General features: G+C 39.9%; 1 protein-coding gene across 10 annotated transcripts in view; it reads left to right on the top strand.

The window, feature by feature from the left end:
• Positions 1-24738, top strand: part of FAM13C (family with sequence similarity 13, member C) — a 262431-nt gene that overhangs the window by 142207 nt on the left and 95486 nt on the right. Inside the window, exon 1 of one of the 10 annotated variants that reach the window (XM_010839383.1) lies at positions 21065-21391. The exons of the other annotated variants lie outside the window; for them this stretch is intronic. Coding sequence (XP_010837685.1) covers positions 21386-21391 — 6 coding nt within the window. The 5' untranslated portion in view covers positions 21065-21385. Of the gene's footprint in view, positions 1-21064; positions 21392-24738 lie in introns of those variants that run through there. 10 annotated transcript variants of the gene reach the window in all.

The following is a 24738-nucleotide window of genomic DNA, read 5'->3' as shown; positions in this document are numbered from 1 at the left end:
AGCTGGCCAGAATATCTGCTATATTTCGAAGTCTTTATAATTTTTCCTTATATTCTCTCTCTCCCTCCCTCTCTCCTTCTTCCTTGTGATCATGATAATATCAAAGAAAGACTAACCTTGACCATAAGGTAGGCCTAGTGCATTAGCTATGGCTTTATTATTCACTGATGTGTAGCAGAAGTGGTAATTCCCACATAGGTTTTCTAGTTGGTAAAGAATCCACCTGCAATGCAGGAGACCCTGGTTCCATTCCTGGGTCGGGAAGATCCCCTGGAGAAGGAGTAGGCTGTCCACTCCAGTGCTCTTGGGTTTCCCTTGTGGCTCAGCTGGTAAAGAATCTGCCTGCAATGCAGGATACCTGGGTTCAATTCCTGGATTGGAAAGATCCCCTGGAGAAGGAAAAGGCTACCCACTCCAGTATTCTGGCCTGGAGAATTCCATGGACATGGGGTTGCAAAGAGTCAGACACAACTGAGCAGACACAACTGAGCGACTTGCACTTTCGCTTTCACTCTCACTTCGGTTTTCTTACATACTTTGCAAAATCTAGAGACATAGTTTTGAATAATTACAAAATTAACTTCTCTTTGAAGGTTTTTATAAGGAATCTCAGATTGGACTTTTAATGCCTCTATTATTTGCATTCCTAAGGCAAGGAAATCAAGTTCAACAAATTCTTTCCACTTTATTTCATTTGCAGTACTTATGCATTTGTGTAAGTTCTTCTTTTATTGAAGCTCCCAAAGTAACTAGGTTCCTGGCCTGCCAGGAGGTGATGGTCCTTCACCATCTATAAGGCTGGATCCTGTAAACTAGATAGCAGGGCAGTTATCCTAAGAGCCCTTTGTAGGTATTGACTCCATAATAAAGCCACTTCAGTTCCTACCTGATCCAAGGAGCATCATTCTCAATATGACATTCTAGGCAAGATGTTATTTAGGTAGTAGATTTCTCCGATTATATTCTGGTAAAAAGGAAGACATTATTATTGAATATATAAGATAACCCTTTTGCCATTGAATGTTAAGGACATTTGGTATGAGTTTCTGAACTATGGGAGTCAGTAAGACTCAAATATCATTTTAAAATATTTCAGCTTATATAAAAAATGGTTTTTAAATGTAGGTTTTATTATTGTTCAGGTGTAAGGAAGCCTACAGAACAGATCAAGACTGCCATTTGGAAAAGTTCCTATTCATTGTTCTTAAGGAGACAGGCATGCCGTGTCATGCCAAGCCATGTAGGAAAACACCAAAATTGGTCCAAAGGAAGATGGTGCAAGGGGACAGCATGGGCAGGAGACTTTATTATTGCTTTTATTGGGAAAACAAGGCAAGGCAGAGTAAGCAATCTTGAAATTGGCTGATTTTAATAATTTCAGTGGACTCTGAGGTATAGGAATTCTTTCTAGTGGTCTGGTACCAGGCCCTGGGATACTTAGGACAGAGGAATATTCCTTCTTGGAACACATAAAGCAGATTGAAGAGGTAGTTGAGAGTCTGAACTCTGGATTGTCAGTTTGAATATGAAAGGCATGCTCCAGGGCAAGTCACTTCTTTTGCTTGCTCTACCTAAGAATTGGTAAGCCCTGGGAGAGACAGTCTTTCCTCAGTCACTGTGGCCTGAAATGCCAGAGCATCAGGAATACTGAAAATAATAAAAAACAGTTCATACAGTTCAGTTCAGTCACACAGTCGTGTCCGACTCTTTGCGACCCCATGGACTGCAGCACACCAGGCCTTCCTGTCTGTCACCAACTCCCAGAGCTTGCTCAAACTCATGTCCATCGAGTCAGTAATGCCATCCAACCATCTCTACTTCTGTTGTCCCATTATCCTCCTGCCTTCAATCTTTCCCAGCATCAGAGTCTTTTCCAAAGAGTCAGTTCTTCCCATCAAGTGGCCAAAGTATTGGAGATTCAGCTTCAGCATCAGTCTTTCCAATGAATATTCAGGACTGATTTCCTTTAGGATTGACTGGTTGGAATTCCTTGCAGTCCAAGGGACTTGTAAGAATCTTCTCCAACACCACAGTTCAAAACATCAATTCTTTGGCACTAGGCTTTCTTTATGGTCCAACTCTCACATCCATACATGAGGACTGGAAAAACTGTAGCTTTGACTATATAGACTTTTGTTGGCAAACTAATGTCTCTGCTTTTTAATATGCTCTTTAGGTTGGTCATAGCTTTGCTTCCAAGGAGCAAACTTCTTTTAATTTCATGACTGCAGTCACCATCTGCAGTGATTTTGGAGCCCCCCAATGTAAAAAAAAAATAAAGTCTCTCATTGTTTTCATTGTTTCTCCATCAATTTTCCATGAAGTAATTGGACCAGATGCCATGATCTTAGTTTTCTTAATATTGAGTTTTAAGCCAACTTTTTGACTCTCCTCTTTCACTTTCCTCAAGAGGCTCTTTAGTTCTTCTCTTTCTGCCGTTAAGTGTGGTGTCATCTGCATATCTGAGGTTATTGATATTTTTCCCAGCAATATTAATTCCAGCTTGTGCTTCATCCAGTCCAGCATTTCTCATCAACAGAAAATTGAATTAAAGATTTACTGAGCATGGCCCCGCCCATCAGAATAAGACCCAGTGTCCCCCACAGTCAGTCTCACCCATCAGGAAGCTTCCATAAGCTTCTTATCCTTATCTGTCAGAGGGCAGACACAATGAAAACCACAATCACAGAAAACTAATCAAACTGATCACATGGAGTACAGCCTTGTCTCACTCAATGAAACTATGAGCCATGCTGAGTAGGGTCACCCACGATCAACTGTGGAGAGTTCTGACAAAACGTGGTCCACTGGAGAAGGGAATGGCAAACCACTTCAGTATTCTTGCCTTGAGAACCCCATGAACAGTATGAAAAGGCAAAAGGATAGAACACTGAAAGATGAACTGCCCAGGTTGGTAGGTGCCCAATATGCTATTGGAGAAGAGTAGAGAATTAACCCCAGAAAGAATGAGGAGACGGAGCCAAAGTAAAAAAGCACCCAGTTGTGGATGTGACTGGTGATGGAAGTAAAGTCTGATGCTGTACAAAACAATATTGCATAGGAACCTGGAATGCTATGTCCATGAATCAAGGTAAACCGGAAGTGGTCAAACAGGCGATGGCAAGAGTGAACATCAATATTTTAGGAATCAGTGAGCTAAAATAGACTGGAATGGATGAATTTAATTCAGATGACCATTGTATTTACTACTGTGGGCAAGAATCCCTTAGAAGAGATGGAGTAACCATCATAGTCAACAAAAGAGTCCGAAATGCAGTACTTGGATGAAATCTCAAAAATGACAGAATGGGCTCTGTTTGGCTCCAAGGCAAACCATTCAATATCACAGTAATGCAAATCCATTCCCCAACCAGTAATGCTGAAAAAGCTGAAGTTGAATGGTTCTGTGAAGACCTACAAGACCTTTTAGAACTAACACCCCCAATAGACATCCTTTTCATCATAGGGGACTGGAATGCAAAAGTAGGAAATCAAGAAATACCTGGAGTAACAGGTAAGTTTGGCCTTGGAGTACCAAATGAAGCAAGGCAAAGGTTAACAGAGTTTTGCCAGGAGAACACACTGGTCATAGCAAACACTCTCTTCCAGCAGCACAAGAGACTGCTCTACACATGGACATGACCAGATGGTCAATACTGAAATCAGATTGATTATGTTCTTTGCAGCCAAAGATGGAGAAGCTCTATACAGTCAGCAAAACAAGACCAGGAGCTGACTCTGGCTAGGATCATGAAATCCTTATTGCCAAATTCAGACTTAAATTGAAGAAAGTAGGGAAAACCACTAGACCATTCAGGTATGACCTAAATCAAATCCATTAAGATTATACAGTGGAAGTGGCAAATAGATTCAAGGGATTAGATCGGATAGACAGAGTGCCTGAAGAACTATGGACGGAGGTTAGTGACATTGTTCAGGAGGCAGTGATCAAGACCATCTGCAAGGAAAAGAAATCCAAAATTGCAGAATGGTTGTCTGAGGAGGCCTTACAAATAGCTGAGAAAAGAAAAGTGAAGGGCAAAGGAGAAAAGGAAAGAATATACCCATCGGAATGCACAGTTCCAAAGAATAGCAAGGAGAGATAAGAAAGCCTTCCTCAGTGATCAATGCAAAGAAAAAGAGGAAAACAATAAAATGGGAAAGACTAGAGATATGTTCAAGAAGATTAAAGATACCAAGGGAACATTTCATGCAAAGATAGGCACAATAAAGTTCATACAAGAATCTTCTAAATTGTATCAGAAAAAAAGTAGTTGAAGCATAAAGAGAAGGGATTTTCTTATAGATCCAGAAGATAGACCATTTAAACAACAATATTTCAGGGGACTTCCCTAGCAGACCAGTGGTTAAGACTCCGTGTTTCCAATGCAGGTATCACAGGTATGATCTCTGATTGGGGAACTAAGATCCCACATCCCTACAAGTGTGGCCAAATAAATAGCCTATTCCCAAACTCCTTAAAACAATGACAACAACAATAACAACAGTAAAGCAATATTGTAAAATTTCACTTTTCAGTCCATTTAGTATGGACTCTAATTAATTCTTGTTCCACTTGATCCTGGGTTAGCAGTAGCATAAAATTGTCTGCTTCTGGACTAAAATTCTATAAGTCTTGACTCAGCCCACTGGTGTCATTAAACGCCTATATCCAAGAGTCTGTTCTTTGAAATGTCAATTATTTAAAATATCTGGGCTTTTACCATGGGACTCTTGAGAGTATTCTTTGCTGAAGACACAAACCCTGGCCTGAACCTGATAATAGAACTTGCAGGCAAGTATCTGAGGAAAATAAACATCTGTAAATGATAGAAACTGAAAGTGATTTTGATTAATTTACTGCTAGTAATTTTCAAATGTGAAAAGTCTGATTACAGTTCATAATAAATGTGATGCATAATGTGACATGGAAAGCAAGGTAATAAAATCATTCCCCTCAAGTCAGAATGTTTCAAAAGATAATAAATAAAGCTATTAAAAAAAAAGAAGTCAGAGTTTACTTCTGGTTTTACAAAAATGGAGGAATAGAATACTTACAGTGAAAAAACCTTGAAATATAGCATAATAATCCTATTAGAAGATGTCAAGAATATCAAGTAAAAGAAGTCATTAAGTCTGGTGTGGATCTTAGACATCTGCATTATTATTAAACTCCACAGACAAGTCTGTTGTACATCCCTGATTGAAAACCACTGACCATGATGTTGCTGAATTAAAGAAATATGGCTGTGGTCAAGTCTATGTTTTAAATAATAGTCATAATTATCACTGATAATATTAAGAGTATTGCTATCTAATGTCATCAGGTGAAGCTCCACAGAGTTGGAGCAAATATACAAGAGTTTGATAGAGCTGTGCATTTCATAAGAGTTTTGATCAAAGGGTAAATGACCCATCAACTGCATTTAGAATCCACTGGGGTAGAGTAGTTCTGTTCGTAAAGCTGGCATTTATTTGGGGAATTTGAGCTTATGCTACAAATCCTGCTTGATGCTTGTTGACATCAAAGCACAGTTCTAACTGGTCTGTTATGAGAGCATAATTCCGCAAAAGTACCTGTGAAGAACTGGGGATACAACTTTCATAACTTAGAAGCAACCCTCTTTGAAGCTGGAGGTTTAGCTATTGCCACGATGGGTTCTCTTGTCATAATGTTTGTATACAGGACCCCAAAGTGGATCTTAAGTCTGATTCTAATTATGTTGGGAATGAGGATATGGGCAGAGGAGACAAGGTCAGATAACCATTGAAAATTTTGCTCATTGTTACATTTCTGATCAACCTCAAAGTCAGAATCAGAAATTCCACTTATAGAGGGTCAGATTCAGTCTTACTTAGAGAACTTTCCTTTAATTTCTGGAGTATCAGAATCTGACATTTTGTGTGTATGTCTGAATGTGACTCCAGTTTGGCATTCACTATGAATGATTTAAAAGAGAAGGGCTTTTAGGTATATTTGCTGATCCAGCAAAAGTCCAGGAACCAGGAAGGCAATTCAAGAATGTCCTCAAATAAATTAAGATATTTAGTATCTCAGCATAATAAAAGTCATTTATGACAAAGCCACAGCCAACAGAATACTAAATGGTAAAAAAAAGCTGAAAGGTTTCCCACTAAATTATGGAACAAGACAAAGATGTCTACTCTCACCACATCTATTCAATATAGTTGTGGAAGTAATAGTCACAGCAATCAGACAAGAAAAAGAAATAAAATTATCCAGGTTGGAAGGGAAGAGGTAAAATTATCATTATATGCAAATGACATGATATTCTGTATATGCATGTATGTTCAGTCACTAAGTCAGGTCTGACTCTTTGCAGCCCCATGGACTGTAGTCCACCAGGCTCCTCTGTCCCTGGGGATTCCCAGGCAAGAATACTAGAGTGGGTTGCCATTTCCTTCTCTAGGGGATCTTCCCAACCCAGGGTTTGAACCCATGTCTTCTGCATTGGCAGGCAGGTTCTTTACCACTGAGTCATCAGGGAAGCCCAGTATTCTGTATAGAATACCCTGAAATTGCCACACAAATACTATTAGAACTGATAAATGAACTCAGCAAGACAGCAGGATACAAGATTCATATAACCAAATCTGTTGCATTTCTTTACACTAACAATGAAATATGTGAAAGTAAAAAAAAAAATCATTTAAAATCACATTAAAAATACCTCGGAATAAATCTAACCAAAGAGGTAAAACACTTAGACACTGAAAGCTATAAAACATTCATACAGAAAATCAAAGATGGAAATGGAAAGATGGAAAGATATCCCATGCTCTTGGACTAGAAAAATTAATATTGTTAAAATGAACTTACTCCCCAAAGCAATTGACAAATTTAAAGTGATTCATATCAAATTGAGTGACATTTTTCACAGAATGAGAACAAATAATCCTAAAGATTTTATGGAACCATAGAAGACCCAGAATTGCCAAAGCAATCTTGAGGAAAAAGAGCAAATCTAGAGTCATAACTCTTCCAGACTTAAGACAGTACTGCAAAGCTACAGTAATTGAGTGAAGTGAAAGTTGCTCAGTCATGTCCAACTCTTTGCGACCTCATGGGACTATACAGTCCATGGAATTCTCCAGGCCAGAATACCGGAGTGGATAGCTGTTCCCTTCTCCAGGGGATCTTCCCAATCCAGGGATCGAACTCAGGTCTCCTACATTGCAGGTGGATTCTTTACCAGCTGAGCCACTAGGGAAGCCCAAGTGTACTGGAGTGGGTAGCCTGTCCCTTCTCCAGCAGATCTTCCCTACCCAGGAATCAAACCGAGGTCTCCTGCATTACAGGCAGATTCTTTACCAGCTGAGCTACCAGGGAATCTCCCAACACTAATCAAAATGGGGCAGTATTGGCACAAAATCAGACATATGGATGAGAATAGAGAGCCCATAAATAAACCCACTCACCTATGGTTAATTGATCTTTGACAAAGGAGGCAAGAATATACAATGGAGAAAAGACTGGCAAGTGGTGTTGGGAAAGCTAGACAGCTGCCTGTGAATCAGTGAAGTTGGAACACTCCCTCACACCATAAACAGAAATAAACTCAAACTGACTTAAAGGCTTAAATATAAGACATGACACCATTAAACTCCTAGAAGGGAACATAGGCAAAATAGGTGTTGATGTAAATTGTAGCAATATTTTCTTAGATCAGTCTCCCAAGACAATAGAAATAAAAGGAAAAATAAATGGGACCTAATCAAACTTAAAAGCTTTTGCACAAAAAGGAAATCATAAACAACACAGAGAAACAACCTATGGACTGGGAGAAAATACTGGAAACGATGCGACCAACGAATGATTAATTTTGAAAATATATAAACTACTCATGCAACTCAGTATCAAAAAACAACTCAATCAAAAACTGGGCAGAAGACCTAAATAGACATTTCTCCAGAGAAGTCATACAGATAGACAATAGGTACATGAAAAGATGCTCAATATTGCTCGTTATTAGAGAATGCTTGTCTTTCTTAGATAGAGGGCTTTGTGAAAGAACGGCTTGCAGAAAGACCATTTGATACATGTCTCATGAAGGGTCAAGTTTTACTGATGCTAATATTAAAGTTATTGATATGGTGAACTTGAAGTTAAAACAGAACTTAAGAGTCTGTGCTAAGCAGAAACTCTTCATCAGAGTAGAATCAAGTTAACAGTTTGCTATCCTGTGGGATGTCATATTAAATAGCAATCACCCTTTCTAGGAAGGAGAACTAATTGAAGGCAATACAGTTTATATGTTGTAATATTTTGTGGAAAACTACACAGAAAGTAATAAGTGGGTGAAGTGGTCAAAGTCAAAAGATACAAATTTCTAGATATAAGTCCTGGGAATGTCATGTACAGCAAGGTGACTAGTTAATAGTACTGTGTTGTAGATTTGAAAGTTGCTAAGAGCATAGCTCTTAAAAATTCTCATCACAAGAGAAAAAAATTGGTAGCTATGTGTGGTGATGAATGTTAACTAGACTTATTTTGCTTATCATTTTATAAAATACACATATCTCAATTCATTTTTATAATGTTATATCAGTTATATTTCAGTAAAAAGTATGTATGCCTCATCTCATGATTAACAATGAACTCTGGAGGTTTCTTTCATCTCTGTCCTTTAGGATATTTAGGTAATTCTTTATCTTGGTAAACTTTGAAATTGACTATGAGACGACTGCTTTCCCCACCAGCACACATACTTTCTACTTTTTGTGTGATCAGCCGTCGGGCTTTCCTGTTTTTAGTACAATTTGTATCATTTTCTACAACTATTTTTCTCATATTAATTTTCCATATTCACACTTTCCTGATTACCCAGGGAAAAAATGTAGAAACCTACTGTTTAATTAAAAATCCTTATTTGTTGACATTCCTGTACTTATTAAATTAACATATCCTAATTAGGAGTTTAGAATTAACAGATGCACACTATATATAAAATAGAAAATCAGCAAAGACATACTTTATAGCATAGGGAGCTCTACTCAGTATTCTGTAATAACCTAAATGGAAAAAGAATCTGTGAAAGAACAGATATACAGTAGTTAGGACTCAGTGTTTTCACTCCCACGGCCTGGGTTCAGTCCCTGGTTGGGGAACTAAGATCCCTCAAACCACATGAAACCATGTGGCATGGTGGAAAAGAAAAATAGGCAACCAAAAACAAGTAAATGCATTTTATCATTATTCCAAAAAAATAAAATGAGCTTATCCTGAGAGCTAAAATAGATTTTATATGTTGTAATGCGTTGTGAGAATTTAAAATCAATTCTGTATTGCCGTAGTACTAATCACTAGTGGCCTGATTTGGGGATGTTAGATTTGACTAACAGAACCAACTTCTTGTATTGGACCTCATAAGGGTGCAAAGGGCATTTAGAGTTAGTGTTGGTAGGTCAGGTCTAACCATCTTCACTTCCTTCCAGCTGGCTCCAGACTACGCACAATCCTTCTGTCTTCCCTCTCTGATGGCTATCTTAGCAGAAGACAAAAAGTAGGAGGCTATAGTTTTCTGCAGTGAGCTGTGTGCTGTGATCATGCTGCTAATCCACTTCCTTGGGGAAACAAGCTGTTGGGTCTGGTATACATCAGTATTAGGTTTCTTCCACTTATCTCTAGGTGATGTGTTATTAGGCTGGAAAAGGATCCAGATCTGATGTGAAAACTACATTTTTATCTTTCTGTAGAAATGAACCCCCCCTCCAAAAAAAAAAAAAAGATTTTAAGGCAGAAAAACTTAATTTTGAAGTATTTATTACATTTCTGTTTTGGGAGAGTATAGCCCTTATTCTTTCTGTGTTCGACTCTGAATTCACAGAAAGACAATAGTTAATTCTGAGTCATTTTTTTTAACCCGAAAAAGAAGGAAAGTTCCATTTCCAATTATAAATCTACTTTATGTATGTTGTTCTTAATATATTAATGAACTGCTGAGCTACTGCAAATGATAAAAGCAAGAAAACCTGTACAGCTGATTGACTTTGAAATTGAGAGCCCTGGAAAGCTAAAGTGAATTTTGGTAGAATTTCACTTATTTTTCAGTAAAAGGAAGACTTTTAAGTTCTGAGTATGCCTTTGAAGGCTTGCTTTTTGCACTGTCAAAAGCATGAATTCACTATGAATCTAACAATTGGTCTTAGTTAGATAATTGTTTTGACACATTAGTTTGTGATGCATTATTTCTCTTGACTGGTTTTGCAGCTCCAGTGTAAAGGTTGTACTTCAGTTCCTGTTGAGGTATGGATTTGGGGGAAGACTTGTCACTGGCCTGGATGAAATATGGTCCTCTGGATTTCTTTTTCCAGGTTCCCCATCACTCCTCCAAGAGTAAAAAGGTTGAGATTCATGGGGGATACAGTGTAGAGAAATTCAGGGTCCTTGAAAGTGAGGCCATTTGAGTCAGTGTTTGGATTTACTTGTTTCTCATGGTGTATCTCATTCAATACTGCTCTTGAAATAGCAACCACCCTGTTATTAGTAATTAAGCTGATAAAGATATTTTTAGGAAGGAATCTGAATGTCTGTAATATAAACTTTATTCCTTTTTTCCAAATAAGATATATTCAGCTTAATACTAACATGAAGGAATCTTAAAATTAAGTAATGTGCCTTGTTTGCCTGGATACTGAATCTCAGAAGTTAAAAAAATTGTCACTAAGAGGGAGTCTGTGTTCATATAACTGGTTTGAGACAATGGGGCATTTGAAATGTTAGCACTGTAGTGCCCAAAGCCACATTATCTGATTGATATTCCACCTATGATGGAAGTTACAGAACTTAAATGGGCTTCCCTGATAGCTCAGTTGGTAAAGAATCCGCCTGCCATACAGGAGACCCGGGTTCGATTCCTGGGTCGGGAAGATCCCCTGGAGAAGGGATAGGCTACCCACTCCAGTATTCTTGGGCTTCCCTTGTGGCTCAGCTGGTAAAGAATCCACTTGCAATGCGAGAGACCTGGATTCAATCCCTGGGTTGGGAAGATCCCCTGGAGAAGGGAAAGGCTACCCTCTCCAGTATTCTGGCCTGGAAAATTCCATGGATGGTATAGTCCATTATCTAATTGACATTCCACCTATGATGGAAGTTACAGAAGAATTTCCCTTAAAAAAACATGAACAAGATGTTATTGATGGTATTGATTCTTCTGAATATAGCAATGGGAGATGGTAAGGACTGGTCTCTACTTACATGCTGCCTATACTGTTTAGCAGGTATACAGGTGGCTGCTATATAGGATGGTTCTTAAGTTTGTTTATCTTCTTCTGCATCCTTTGCATAGATAAATAAATTCTGGTTTAAAGAATCTTTAATTTTCCTATGTTGTTCCAAAGATGGTCTCTGACATTATACATGTAGCCCTATATTTTCAGCCCATAGTCAAGGTCTATCAACATATAGAAAGGGGAGTAAAGCATCCATGGGACACTCTCCATGGGGTTCTAAGACTTGCTCCCTCTACTATGGAGAATTTTCCTTTACTAACTAGCAGAGCTAAATAATTGAATGGCAGTAGAGTGAGGTGGTAGAAAGTATGGTCTGTAGTTCCTAATGGATATGGGTTCAAATGCCTTCTCAGTCATTTACTTTCTGTGTGACTTTAAACATTTACTTACTAGGTCATTTGTTTATTTTTCCATCAATAAAGCAGAGATAATAATTTGTAGTTATCATAAGAGTTTGTTGAGAATTAAAAGTGATTAAGATTTAACCTTAACTGTTCAGCAAGTTTTAGGGCTCTAAAGAGAATGTTTCTTAGACTCATTTGGCTGGATATATACTAAAACTTCAATAATTGCACATCTTCTGAGTTATACTAGGCTGGGCTCTGCTGCAATAACAATCTCAAACCTTAGTAGTTTAAACCAACAGAAATACATCTCTTATACATGTTTTATATCCATCATTAGTTACCAGGAAGTGTGTTCATGGAGGTCGATTAAGGACTTTAAACAGTGACCATCTTGAATGTGCTGGTTTTGAATTAGAGAGAGAAGAGAGCTCTAGAGGATTTTGAACCAATGATTAGGAGCTTTAGGCCTGAAGCCACACACAGTATTTCTGTTCTCTACTAATTGGCCAGAGCTGGTCATATATCCCCTATACCCACACTTTACAGCATATGACGAGGCAGTCTAATCTGACAGTGTGTCCCCAGGGGAAGAATGAAATCCTGGCCAGCAGCACTAATGACTTCCATGTCTCTTTTCCAAGTAGCATATAACCTACAGCAAGAAGAAGTTAATTGGTCTTTTTCTCTTCCAGTTCTTCAAAATGCTGGTGTATTAATATTCTTCACCTCAACGACTAGAAGAAGGAAGAGAGTGTTAATTAGGCTAATTCCCCAAAAGAGATACTTGGCATTATATTATTGTTGGAGTTTTATGTAAGCATCCCTTCCTTTAAATATGTATGTATGTATTTATTTGGCTATGCTGAGTCTTCTTTGTTGCTGCTCAGGCTTTCTCTAGTTGTGGTCAGCAGGGGCTACTCTTGGTTGTGGAGCATGGGCTTCTCATTGCGATGGCCTCTCTTGTCACTGAGCTCAGGCTCGAGGTGCGTGGGTTTCAGTGGTTGCAGCGTGCAGGCTCGTAGCTGCAGCACAGGGGCCCACCTGCTCTGCGGCGTATGGAATCCTCCTAGACCAGGGATTGAACCTGCATCCCCCTGCATTGGCGGGCAGACTCACATCCACTGCATTACCAGGGAAGTCCCACATACCTTCCTTTGAACACCTGCTTCATTATTATCTGGAAAAAAGAAATAGGCTTAATTATTGTTTTTTCCTCTATTTGCCAAATGAAATTTCAGAGATCATCAGATATATTTTATCTAGGAATAATTGTGGTTTTAGTTTTGCCAGAAGATTGTAGTGACTTTGGGTGATACTAGCTAAACCTATGGTACTGTGATGAAGAGGCATTTTAAAATATAATCCCAAAATAATCCTTCATATAGAAAGTGGATTTGACAATTGGAATATTTTCAGCTGCGGGCGCTGGGTTTCTGCATGCACACAGATATGCAAATTCACATCCTCTTGTACTTGGTGATATTTATCCAAGAGCAGGGTGTTCTTTAGGCAAAGAAAACAGCTTAGTGAGGACTTAGCCTGTTTTGGAGCTTGGAAGGGAAGCTGTTTGGAAGTCTGGAGAGCAGAAACATAATGAACTGACATTTCAGGGAACTAGGAATTGCCAACCTAAACTTTATCAAACATGGTTAAATATCACTTTGGGACTGAGACATAACATATCAACCTCATGCCTGCAATTTTAGGTTCCATATTTTGTAAGAGATGTAGTTGCCAGATAAAATATGAGATACTTGGTTAAATTTGAATTTCTGATAACACAGTGAATAATTTTGTAGTATAAGTATGTCCCATGTAGATAATGCTTTGAACAGGAACAGGAATTTGTGCAAGCAGTTATCTACATGGGGTATACTTATACAACAGTATTATTCATTGTGTATCTGAAATTCAAATTTAACTGGACATTAAGTGTTTTTATTTACTAATACAGTGACTGTATTAAGAATGAATGGCGTGAACATTTAACCTCGCTCACCTCTTCCAAGGTAGAAGTAGCTAGTTGCTATATGTAGCCTGAGAGTATCAGGATTAATTTTTTGTTTTTAGTTTGATCCTTCTAGGACAGTTAAAACAAGCAAAGGAAGGGAACTCAGCAGCTTGTCTACATTTTGAGGCTTATTGCTGTATTTATTTTACATCTCCAGCAATTTTCAAGCAATTTGAAGCATTCTGAAAAAAAGCAGTCCCCTTTCTTGGGATGATACAGTCTTAAAAACTGGATGGAAATGCAAAAGACTTTGAAAAATCTGCCCTGGAAGCCTGCAGATTATCTGCAGGACCCTCCTTGCCATGAGCAGTGACTGTCATCAAGTCAATAGGAAGGCTGACTTTGAGCCTGTTTCCAAATTAAATTTATAAAAAGCAGCATGACTGATGTCAGTTGCAGACAGAACAGTAGCACCGTGTTTTGAGCATTAATCCTACTGGAGATAAGCAACCAGACAGAGGACTGCCGCCTTGAATATTGCTGCTCTAGACTGAGGCTAGTGCCATATGTAAGAATGGCTTTCCTGTCTAAGCATTTCTTCATTATGTAATTGACTGAGTCTAGCAGAAGTAACTAGTGATCTTTGAGCTGTGATGGCACTTGGCCTTCCCACCCAACCAAACCCTGCTTGGTTTTGTTATAAATCTTTTTTTAATAGCTGAGCCTTCTGCAACATTTACTGTTTGATAAGTTGTAAGCCACAGTTAAGGGATTTCTTGCAGGAATGTAGATGTTCAACTCTGCTTCTTTTGTTCCTAAACATGGTGAACTACGGTATGATGATTGCTTGTCTCGGTCATGTTACCATGAGCCAGGGAAATTTCCAGTAGAAAAGGTCATCCTAGTGTTAGATTTTCACTTTTCAGCTGAAACTAACATTAAATGACCAGAGGGATACTATCAAGGTTTAAAAAGCTCTCTTAATCAGCCTGCTAGTGTGGTGGGGGTTAGTGGTTGGCTTTCAGTGTGTTTTAATCCAGAAAGCACTAACGGTACTGAAGGTATGACCTACCAGATTTAAAATCCACCAGGGGAAAAATCAGTGAGTGTTGTTCTCATAGAAAGGCACGCTCCCTTCCCCTTCCCCCACTCGTTTCTTTGTCTTCTCTCTACTGCCTTCTCAGGTGTATTGAAACTGACATTTGATTTAACCTGGTCCAGATACCACTCCCTTTGAAAGACGAGAGGACGGAACAAAAGACTGCATTAGTTTGCCTCTAAATAAAAAACAGGCAGATACTCATGATTTAAGGCTCCTTTTAAAATGTTGTTTGTTTTTTTAGCTGGCTACTTACAGACTTTAACAACTGTAATCTTTTCTATCTGATATGAAACATCAAGATGGAAACAGAGAGAAAAATTAAAACACAATACCCTATTAAATCTCTGACTATCTCACTTCCACCTTATGCTAAAAAAGAGGATGGGACCGCAGTGATTGGTTCCCAGTGTGATAGAGAGCCTGGAAGAACCAGGGTTTGGATGTTAGATCTTTCCCTGGGCCGATGGAAGGGCAGGAATCCAGTGAGCTCTGCCATCGCTCTCATAGTCTTGAGTCTCCAGGGTTTAGAAGCAAGTGAGGGTCCCAGCAGATACTGTGATGGGCTTGAAGTAGGTATCAGGATGAGAGGGCAGCAGAGTGCTCACCCTAGTAAAAGAAACAGGGACCTCATCTCTGGCAGTAGAGATAAAATTCTAAGTGAAAAACAGTGACAGTCTTCTCAGATGCTATTTTTAAAAGACTTTTTTTTTTTTTTAAATCAGAAAATACAGTAGCTACAACTGTACTTGAGCATTATTTTCCTGCCATTGAAAAAATTTCATTATTTGATTAAACTTTCTTCAGTGACACTTCTAGAATTTATTACAGTGTCTGATTGCAGTGCTATAACTGATCACATTTTATTGTTGGCTAGGGTACTTTTTGGCTTCCTCTTCTTACTTGTGAGCTAATTATGAACAGCAGTTTATCTCAGAGTCTTTTAAAAGTTGTATTCTTTGGAAGGAGGTTTTTCCATTGCAAATAATACTGAAGAACATACAAATTATTTTTGTTTTTAACACACATACAAATTATTCTCTATTTCTAAATGGATGATTTTAAAGTCATCTTGGTTTTGCCTTAGCAATTTCGGGACCTACATTCTATTTCAAAGATGCCTTATCTATGCAGACTAACCTAGCCTTTTCTTTCACTTCCCAGACTGTTGGTTTCGATAATAATTACTTCATGAGCAACACCATCCATCAGGTTTGCTTGATTTGCCAAAATATGCTCAGTAACATGGTGTTTCATCAGTGATGCTGGACTCATATGCCACAGCGGCCTCTGTTTCCTCTCTTATAACTCGAGGAGTGTAATGGGGTTCATAGTATCTCCCCCAAATTCATGTCCATGTGGAACTTTGAATGTATCCTTACTTGAAAATATGGTTATTGCAGAATGTAATTAAGGTAAGAATTCAGATGAAATTATCATGGTTATAGGAGGGAACCCTAAAACCATTGAATGGTGTCCTTCTAAGAAGGGAGGGGGCACAGAGAGACAGAGGGAAGAGGCCATGGCAAGACGGAGGCAAGAGATTGGAGTGATGCTGCCACAAACCAGAGCACTCCAGGAGCCTCCTGGCCTAGAAAAGCAAGGAAGGATTCTCCCCGAGAGCCTTTGGAGAGAGCAAGGCCCTGCTGACACCTGGATTTTGGACTTCTGGCCCCCACCACCGTGAGAGAATAAGTGCTGTTTAAAGCCACCAAATTAGGTTAATTTTTACAGCCGCCCTAGGAAGGGGACACAAGAGACTTGCTGAAGTTAGATTGTGTTAGGCTGGCTTCTCTGTGCTCCTGGGGAACTGGTCAGAGACAGTCCAGGTGGATGTGAGGCGCCGAGCAGACCGGCAGGGCAGAGATGCAGGTAGAGGGTGTTATGACTGAGAACCAGTCACTGTAGTGGGGCCCGCATGGGGTTCAGAGACAGGAGCAAGGAAGACACTCAGAGTAACACTTCAGAGTGGCAGTTGCAGCAAGACACATCTGTTGCTGTGTTATGCACATGGACTATCCTTTTCCTTGACAGAGGACAGAATGGGCCCCAGATCCTGTTAGAGCCAAACCTGACACCGGCCAAGGGGCAGATGGACTCTTCCATGGGTGGGGCGAGGGGACAAAGTGGCTCATCACACAAACCAGTGGGGTAGCTGGAAGTTTCTGAATGTACACTCCAGTGTTCACTACACACAGTTGCTTAGCTAGACAGCTAGCTAGCTAAGTCGCTTCAGTTGTGTCCGACTCTGTGCGACCCCATAGACGGCAGCCCACCAGGCTCCCCCGTCCCTGGGATTCTCCAGGCAAGAACACTGGAGTAGGTTGCCATTTCCTTCTCCAATGCATGAAAGGGAAAAGTGAAAGTGAAGTCGTCTATTCCATGCATTTTTAGAAGTAGACAGTGGATGAGCTGAAAGCTCATCCTAAAGCCCAGGGTGTTGCTCCCAGGTGTCCTTTTTTGCTGGTATCACTGCAGCAACCCTCGTTCCGAACTTCTGGGTGGCACCTGGAGAGCTGTACTAATTATGAAAATATTACTTCTGTGGTAATGACCATGCACAGCCTTGTCTTTTTAAATCTATTGAGAAATAAGTAAGCTTAATTGTGTACATCAAAGTGTACAGTGTGATGGTTTAGATTACGTACACATTGTGGAATGATTGCCAAGGTCAAGAGAATTAATACATCTATCACCTCACATAGTTAGAACTCTGTGTGTGTGTGTGTGTGAGATGGGAACGCTTTTTCTTAAGATCTGCTTAGCTTTCAAATATACAATGCTGTATTTTAAAAAATTTTTTATTAAAGTACCCAAAATACTTTATATATATATAATTTTTCATGTTCTTTTCCATTACAGTTTAGCACAGGATGTTGAATATAGTTCCCTTGCTATACGGTTGGACATTTTTGTTTGTCCATCCTGTATGTAATAGTTTACTTCTGCTAATCCCAAACTCCCAATCCTTCCTTCCCTTCCCCACACCTGGCAACCAAAAATCTATTTTCCTTGTCTGTGAGTCTGTTTGTGTTTCGTAGATATGTTTGTGTCATACTTTAGATTCTACATGTAAGTGGTGTCATATGGAATTTGTCTTTCTCTTTCTGACTTATCTCACTTCATGTGATAATTTCTGAGTCCATCCATGTTCCTGCAAATGGCATTATTTCATTCTTTTTGATGACTGAGTAATACTCCATCGGGTCTGTGGTTGTGTATGTATATATACATATATACACACATACATACGTATGTATATCTCACATCTTTATTCATTCATCTGTTGATAGACACTTCGGTTGTTTTCATGTCTTGGCTATTGCAGATGGTGCTGCTAGGAACATAGGGGTTCATGTATCTTTTCGACTTGTAATTTTGTTTGGATATATGCCCAGGAATGGGATTATTGGATCGTATGGTAGCTAGCTCTATTTTTAGTTTCTTGAGGAATCCTCATACTGTCTTCCATAGTGGCTATACCAATTTATATTCCTACCAACAGTGCAGTAGGGTTCCCATTTCTCCACACTGTCTCCAGCATTTATTATTTGTGGACTTTTTAATGATGGCCATTATAACTGGTACAACCCTGTGTTATTAAACTAGAATCACCATGGGCACAGCCTGATTGTAAGTGCTTTATCATAATAATAAATTTATATATAATATTTATATGATATTTAGAATACAATAAGTAATATGTTTATATAATAATTCTTTTATTTCTTGTAACAACCTGTGAGGTGCTGGTACTCTTATTCCTTTTTACATAAGAGGAAACTGAGGCACAGAGAAGCTAAGTAACTTGCTCAAGGTTCCAGAAATGGTATGATTGACTGAATGGTATTACTGATGATTATATTAAAATTTATTTATATTTTTTATTGATTGAAGAGTGGATTAACCACATTTGGGCCCATCAATATGCACAGCAAATAGGTTGCTGCAGATTTTTAATGGGTTGAGTGCCTTGGAGGATAAGACCTGATTGGGCTCAAGAAAAGGAGAGATCCAACATTCTTCTTACTTGTTGGAATAAGAAGACTATATAATTTTTAATAAAAGAATCAATTGCAGAGGGATTTCCTGGCCCTTACTGAGGAGTGATGGGAAAGAAATAGAGATATTTTAGTGGCATATTTTCGTCATTAATGAGAGGGCCCTTTGTCGGGTGAGTGCTCTGGTTTGGATGCTGGTTGGTATGTTTCCTATGACTTAATTTTTTCAGGCGGTGCGGGAATGCTTTCCTTAGGCCATCCTGTGTCACTGGGGCCATCTTGTTTGCATGCAAGCACACGAGCAGAGTGGCAAGACAATCAGCTGCCACTTTCCTGCAAGTAGATGTTGCTGTCTGATTTTGGGTTCCTGGAAACTTGCCACCTTGGGGAAGCTGAGGCATGTTGATGATCCCTCTTTTAGGCTTAATAGTCACATCAGAAGTGGAAAATTGGCTCTAAAATAATTAGAAACCAGGTAGAATATATAATCTTCAAGCTTTAATTTTTAAAATTAAAAATATACAGTAGAGGCTCCAAGTCCTAACCACTGGACCACCAGGGAATTCCCAAGCCAGGCTTTCTTAACATCACAGATGTTGCTGACACTTTGTACTGGGTGCTGGCTTATCGTCCACCATGGCCGTGGGTAGATGGCAAGAGGCAGAGCTTTTGACCTTCAGATCAGGCTGTGAACAGAGTGATGCATGACCCTCTCTTTCTTCCTTAGTGGTGGGCATTAAGGTGCCTCTGCGGGGAAGGCCCTGGACCAGAGTAATTGTGGACTGCTTTGCTTGAGGCAAATGCATTGTTACTAGGGAGAGGTTGACAGGAGCCGGTGGGATCTCTATAGTTCCCTGGGTGAGAGCACAACCTCTCTCTGTTTGTACTTGGGTCCCAGTTCAGTTCAGTCGTTCAGTTGTGTCCGACTCTTTGCGACCCCATGAATCGCAGCACGCCAGGCCTCCCTGTCCATCACCAACTCCTAGAGTTGACTCAGACTCACATCCATCGAGTCAGTGATGCCATCCAGCCATCTCATCCTCTGTCATCCCCTTCTCCTCCTGCCCTCAATCCCTCCCAGCATCAGAGTCTTTTCCAATGAGTCAACTCTTGGCATGAGGTGGCCAAAGTACTGGAGTTTCAGCTTTAGCATCATTCCTTCCAAAGAAATCCCAGGGCTGATCTCCTTCAGAATGGACTGGTTGGATCTCCTTGCAGTCCAAGGGACTCTCAAGAGTCTTCTCCAACATCACAGTTCAAAAGCCTCAATTCTTCGGTGCTCAGCCTTCTTCACAGTCCAACTCTCACATCCATACATGACCACAGGAAAAACCATAGCCTTGACTAGACGGACCTTTGTTGGCAAAGTTATGTCTCTGCTTTTCAATATGCTATCTAGGTTGGTCATAACTTTCCTTCCAAGGAGTAAGCGTCTTTTAATTTCATGGCTGCAGTCACCATCTGCAGTGATTTCGGAGCCCTCCAAAATAAAGTCGGACACTGTTTCCACTGTTTTCCCATGTATTTCCCATGAAGTGACTTGGGTCCCAGTAAGCCCCTTAAGTTTGCCCATAAGTGAAGTGGTATCCTCTGCTGATAAGGTTGTTCAAGGATTAAGTGAGATAATCCCATAAAATACTTACTGGGATGCCTGGTACATAGTAAAATCTCAATAAATACTAGAATGTCAGCTCTGGGTATGGTTCTTATATCCTAATACATTGTTGTAATGGAATAAAAAGTTCCTATCCTTTTTGGAAGACTGACTGTGACCATGGTTACTGGTAACCATCAGAACCTGTTTTTAGATTTGTTTAAACTGATCGATAACAATAGTCATTCATGCTTCGGGAAGCTAACTGATCAGTGACAGCAGCCCCCGCACCCCACTAACACACCTAGTTATAAAGCCAGTCAGCAGTGGCTCTATTCAAATGAGCTGGTCAACTCTTCTCTCTACAGCTTTGCTTTTGCACCTAGAGATCAACTAATGCCTTCACATTCCAGCCGCTGGAAGTTTCCCAACCCTTAAACTTAAAGGATCTCCACACCCTGCACAAGACCAGCTCTCCCTGCGCTGCTCGGGGGAAGAGTCTGCTAAGAGTGCAGTTCTCCCATGCTTGGCAGGTTGTCAATTCGGCTTTTTGTTCAGATACTGAGTGGAGATCTCCACCTTCAACAGGGGAGCAGTGTGTACACAGGATCACAAAGATGGGGTTGCATGCAGTCTGAGTTGAGGGAACACACTGTGAGTGGAGACCTGAGTGATGCTGAGCTGTTGCCCCGTTTGTCACCCATGGCCATGGATGTGTGAAGGGTGGGGTGTTGGAAATGAAGAGAGGCACAGTTTGTAGCGGCTGGATTGTAAGCGCCCCAGATTCTGGCCTAAGGAGTTCTCCCGTTCTGGTGCTTTACAAATATATTTCTATCTTTCTGAGTCCTTCAGAAGAGACTGATATTTTTTCCCATAAGAGGGCGTTTCTTTGAAATCTCCCTGCAGGGGATATTTGTCATTCTATCTTGGCTGCCCAGCATCTGAACTGTGTTCTTGGGCTTGGAGAATTTCTCCCTGGAGAGAAAAAAAGCAGGATTTTTTTCCCACCCTCGGAGCTGAAAATGCCAGTATTTGCTTTTCCAGCCTCCCTTTCAGCTAGGACATGGGCAAAGCATGCGGTGGAGGCCGATGTAACAGGAGGTGAGAACTGGGCTGTGCGTGGTGGTGCCCATTGCTGGGATGTGGGTAAGTGTTGCATGCCGTATAATCCATTGCTCTTCATCAGTCCAGAAATTCCCAACATTTAGTGGTGCTGAGATCTGGGCGATCCTGACAATCAGTGTTGTGACACAGTTCAATAAGCTGTTTTTTTTTTTAAAGTATTTACTTATCTTTGGCTGAGCTGGGTCTTCACTGAGGCATGTAGACTTTCTCTAGGTGCGGCGACCAGGGGCTACACTCCACCTCCAGTCCCAAGGCATCTCCTTGCGGTGGCGTCTTTTGTTGCGGAGCACAGGCTCTAGGCACGCGAGCTTCAGTGGTTACAGACAGGCTCAGTGGTTGTGCCACGCAGGCTTAGTTGCTCTGCTGCGTGTGGGGTCTTCCCAGACTAGGGATTAAACCCATGTCCTCTGCATTGGCAAGTGGATTCTTAACCATTGGACCACCAGGGAAGTCCCTCAATAAGCTGCTTTATCTACTTTTTTCCTTAAAAAAATAAAGTAGTAATGTAATGGTCTTAAGGTCAGCAGCACTGGGGATGCTCAGTGGTGGCAGATGTTGTCCATGTTGAACCAGTTTTGAACACAGTTTTGGCTTTGTAGCCCCACATCTGGTTCTCCAGTCCTTTGGGTTATTTGGCGAGCTTCCCAAGAAATTAATTCTTTGATTAAATCAAATTAAAGAATCCTGACTGGTAAATGCATGTCATCTTAAAAAGTCTTCAGTGGCTTTTATGGAAGCAGGGTTTTTTATCCCTAAATCTTCACTTAAATTTGATGTCCCAAGAAGCTACACCATGTTAATAGCTCATTATTCAACAAGTATTTATTGATAACCTCTGTGTGATATTATGGAGAATGAGCTCATAGAGGAGCTTTTATTCCAACATATATCTGTGGGTTTGCATCCCCCTGCAAAGCACCTAATACCTGCCTTTCCTATCCTGGGGAATTTGATCCAGGTGAAGAAGCACAGTGCAGGCAGTGGAGAGCTGATAGATGCTTTAACCTAAGAAAGTGATGTGACCTGGTTTGTAGAATTGCTTCTTAGGCAGTTTTTTAGTTATCATCATCATTCAGTTGGTAGAACCCTGTCTCCCTTCAGGGTTTCCTGTATCTTGAAGTTCTATGGAAACAAATGTGGAGCTATGACTTTTAGGTTTGTTGAGGCCAGATGCTCCAAATGCTTTTGAGTTCATATGTTCTGGGTTTAAGCTCTTTCTTCATTCCAGATAATTGCTGGGCTTTCAAATTAAAAACTTCCTCAGCATGAGTTGTACCACAATAAATATTTGGGTCTAACAGATCCTTTGACTTTTCCCAGGTCCACATAAAAACTTTTTCATGAGATACTTGAACTATTCAGGTCAGTGCACATGTGTCATCTGATCTCACTGAGCAGAAGGAAACATTCTTTCTAAATGGACCCCTCCTTTGAAGCAAAAACTTTACATGTTCTACTGTGGCTGCTGAAAGACTTAGAAATAACAGTCCTAGTTTATCCGTCTAAGTTCATTGAGAAATTAGACACAGAGACTGCTAGTGGGGCCTTTGATAAGCCAAGCCTCGGTTGTGGAGAGTTGGTCTTGGTTTGTACTAATGTTGTAGGTGGAGATTTCTAAGCAGGAGCTAATACTTGGCTCCTTTATGGGCGCCCCTAAAGTCTGGCATCTGGAGTATTACCCAGCAAAGCTGCTGTCCAAGACTTGGCTTCTTTTGTCCATAAGTGGACCAGAAGGCATAATGCAAGTGCATGTTAGATATTCACAACATACCACTGTTTTGGATGTGTCTGTTCTCTTCAGCTGTCTTAAAATAATTTTCTTATGGAGATTTATTTTCTTCCTGCTGTTATTTTAAATTTGAGTTTAGTGTAGTATATAGTATTTCATTTTCACTTTAGTTTATTTTAATTCCAGCTATAAAATGCTTTTTAAAATAAATTTCTGTGAAATTAAAATCCATCCAGGCATTTCTGGTTTCTGAGGTAGCATTATTTTTTTTCCTTCCACTGCCTTCTACAACCTCCCTCAAAAGAAAAAAAGAAGTCTATAAGTGAACCACATGTTTTAAATATGGGCGAGATCTGATGCTTCCACAAAGTCTTTAAAAGGAGAATATTGGAATGACATAATGGTCCTTCCTGTTAACTCTTCCACATATTGTGAGAACAATTAGACTTTCCTAAAAGTCCTCCATGACTATTTCAACAGGACGAAAGACACCTATTTCCTTATTAATACAAGACTGTGCTTAGTGCCCCATGCTGAAAGCTGTGAAACACTTTTGCCCAATGCTGTTTTGTTCAGTAGTTGGATAGCAGTTCAGTGTTCTATAGGAAGATCTAAAGTTTTCATTTGTTCAGAATTTGTAAGAAAACTTCTGGGTTGAATTTGACATGACCATCAGCTATGAAAAACTGTTATAGACATAATAATGAAGCAGATAGAATTATAATGGTTATAATATTACAACATTATTATAAACATTATAATAATAATGTGTGAAACTCTTTCCAAGTACTTAGATGCCCTTATTTAAGGAAAAATACTTGATAAGTCATGCTAATGGATGGGAAAACAGTTTGAGAAGTTTACATACTGAAAATGCAAGCTGCTGTTAGTGTTTGACAGTTTTCTTATTTATTCACTAAAACAGCCGTTCAAGGCCCTTCCCTAGGCCAAACTCTCTTAGCCTCATTCCAGTTACAGAGATGAATGAGCATGCAAGCAATGAGACACTGGCATTTCAGTACAAATATTTAGTTTTTCTATGTTGCAGAAATGTGTGTGTGTGTGTGTGTGTATGTTTAGAGTTCCCAAATTTGCAAAAGAGTGATCCTCAGAATCTGGTGCTTGGTGGACATGTTATGACTGAGTAAGTGAATCAATAAATATTTTGTATGGTGCTGGAACACTTTGAGAGACTGAAAAAAATGCGAGACACAGACATCCGCCATTGGGGTGCTTGCTTACATTTTAACTTGAGGAGCATAAGCTAAGCACAGAGATTCTGCATATATTGTGAAACAAGACCATACAGCATTAAACTTACAGAGAAGAGTCCAGAAGGAGAGAGACAGGGCTGTTGATGTGGCCTAAAGTCATCAGAGGACACAGGATTGAAGGGGGACCACTCAGGATCCTTGGGATGTGGCATGGACTGCATATGCGTATACCTCCCAAATGTGTACGTTGAAGCCCTAGTCTCTAACGTGATAAAAATTGGAGTTGGAGCTTTTGGGAGACGGATTAGTGCCCTTGTAAAAGGTCCGTCTAGTCAAGGCTATGGTTTTTCCTGTGGTCATGTATGGATGTGAGAGTGGGACTGTGAAGAAAGCTGAGCGCCGAAGAATTGATGCTTTTGATCTGT

The sequence above is a fragment of the Bison bison genome, unplaced genomic scaffold (assembly GCF_000754665.1).
Source record: "Bison bison bison isolate TAMUID 2011002044 unplaced genomic scaffold, Bison_UMD1.0 scf7180017864116, whole genome shotgun sequence".
Classification (NCBI taxonomy): domain Eukaryota; kingdom Metazoa; phylum Chordata; class Mammalia; order Artiodactyla; family Bovidae; genus Bison; species Bison bison.
This window is presented reverse-complemented; position numbering and strand designations above follow the sequence as displayed.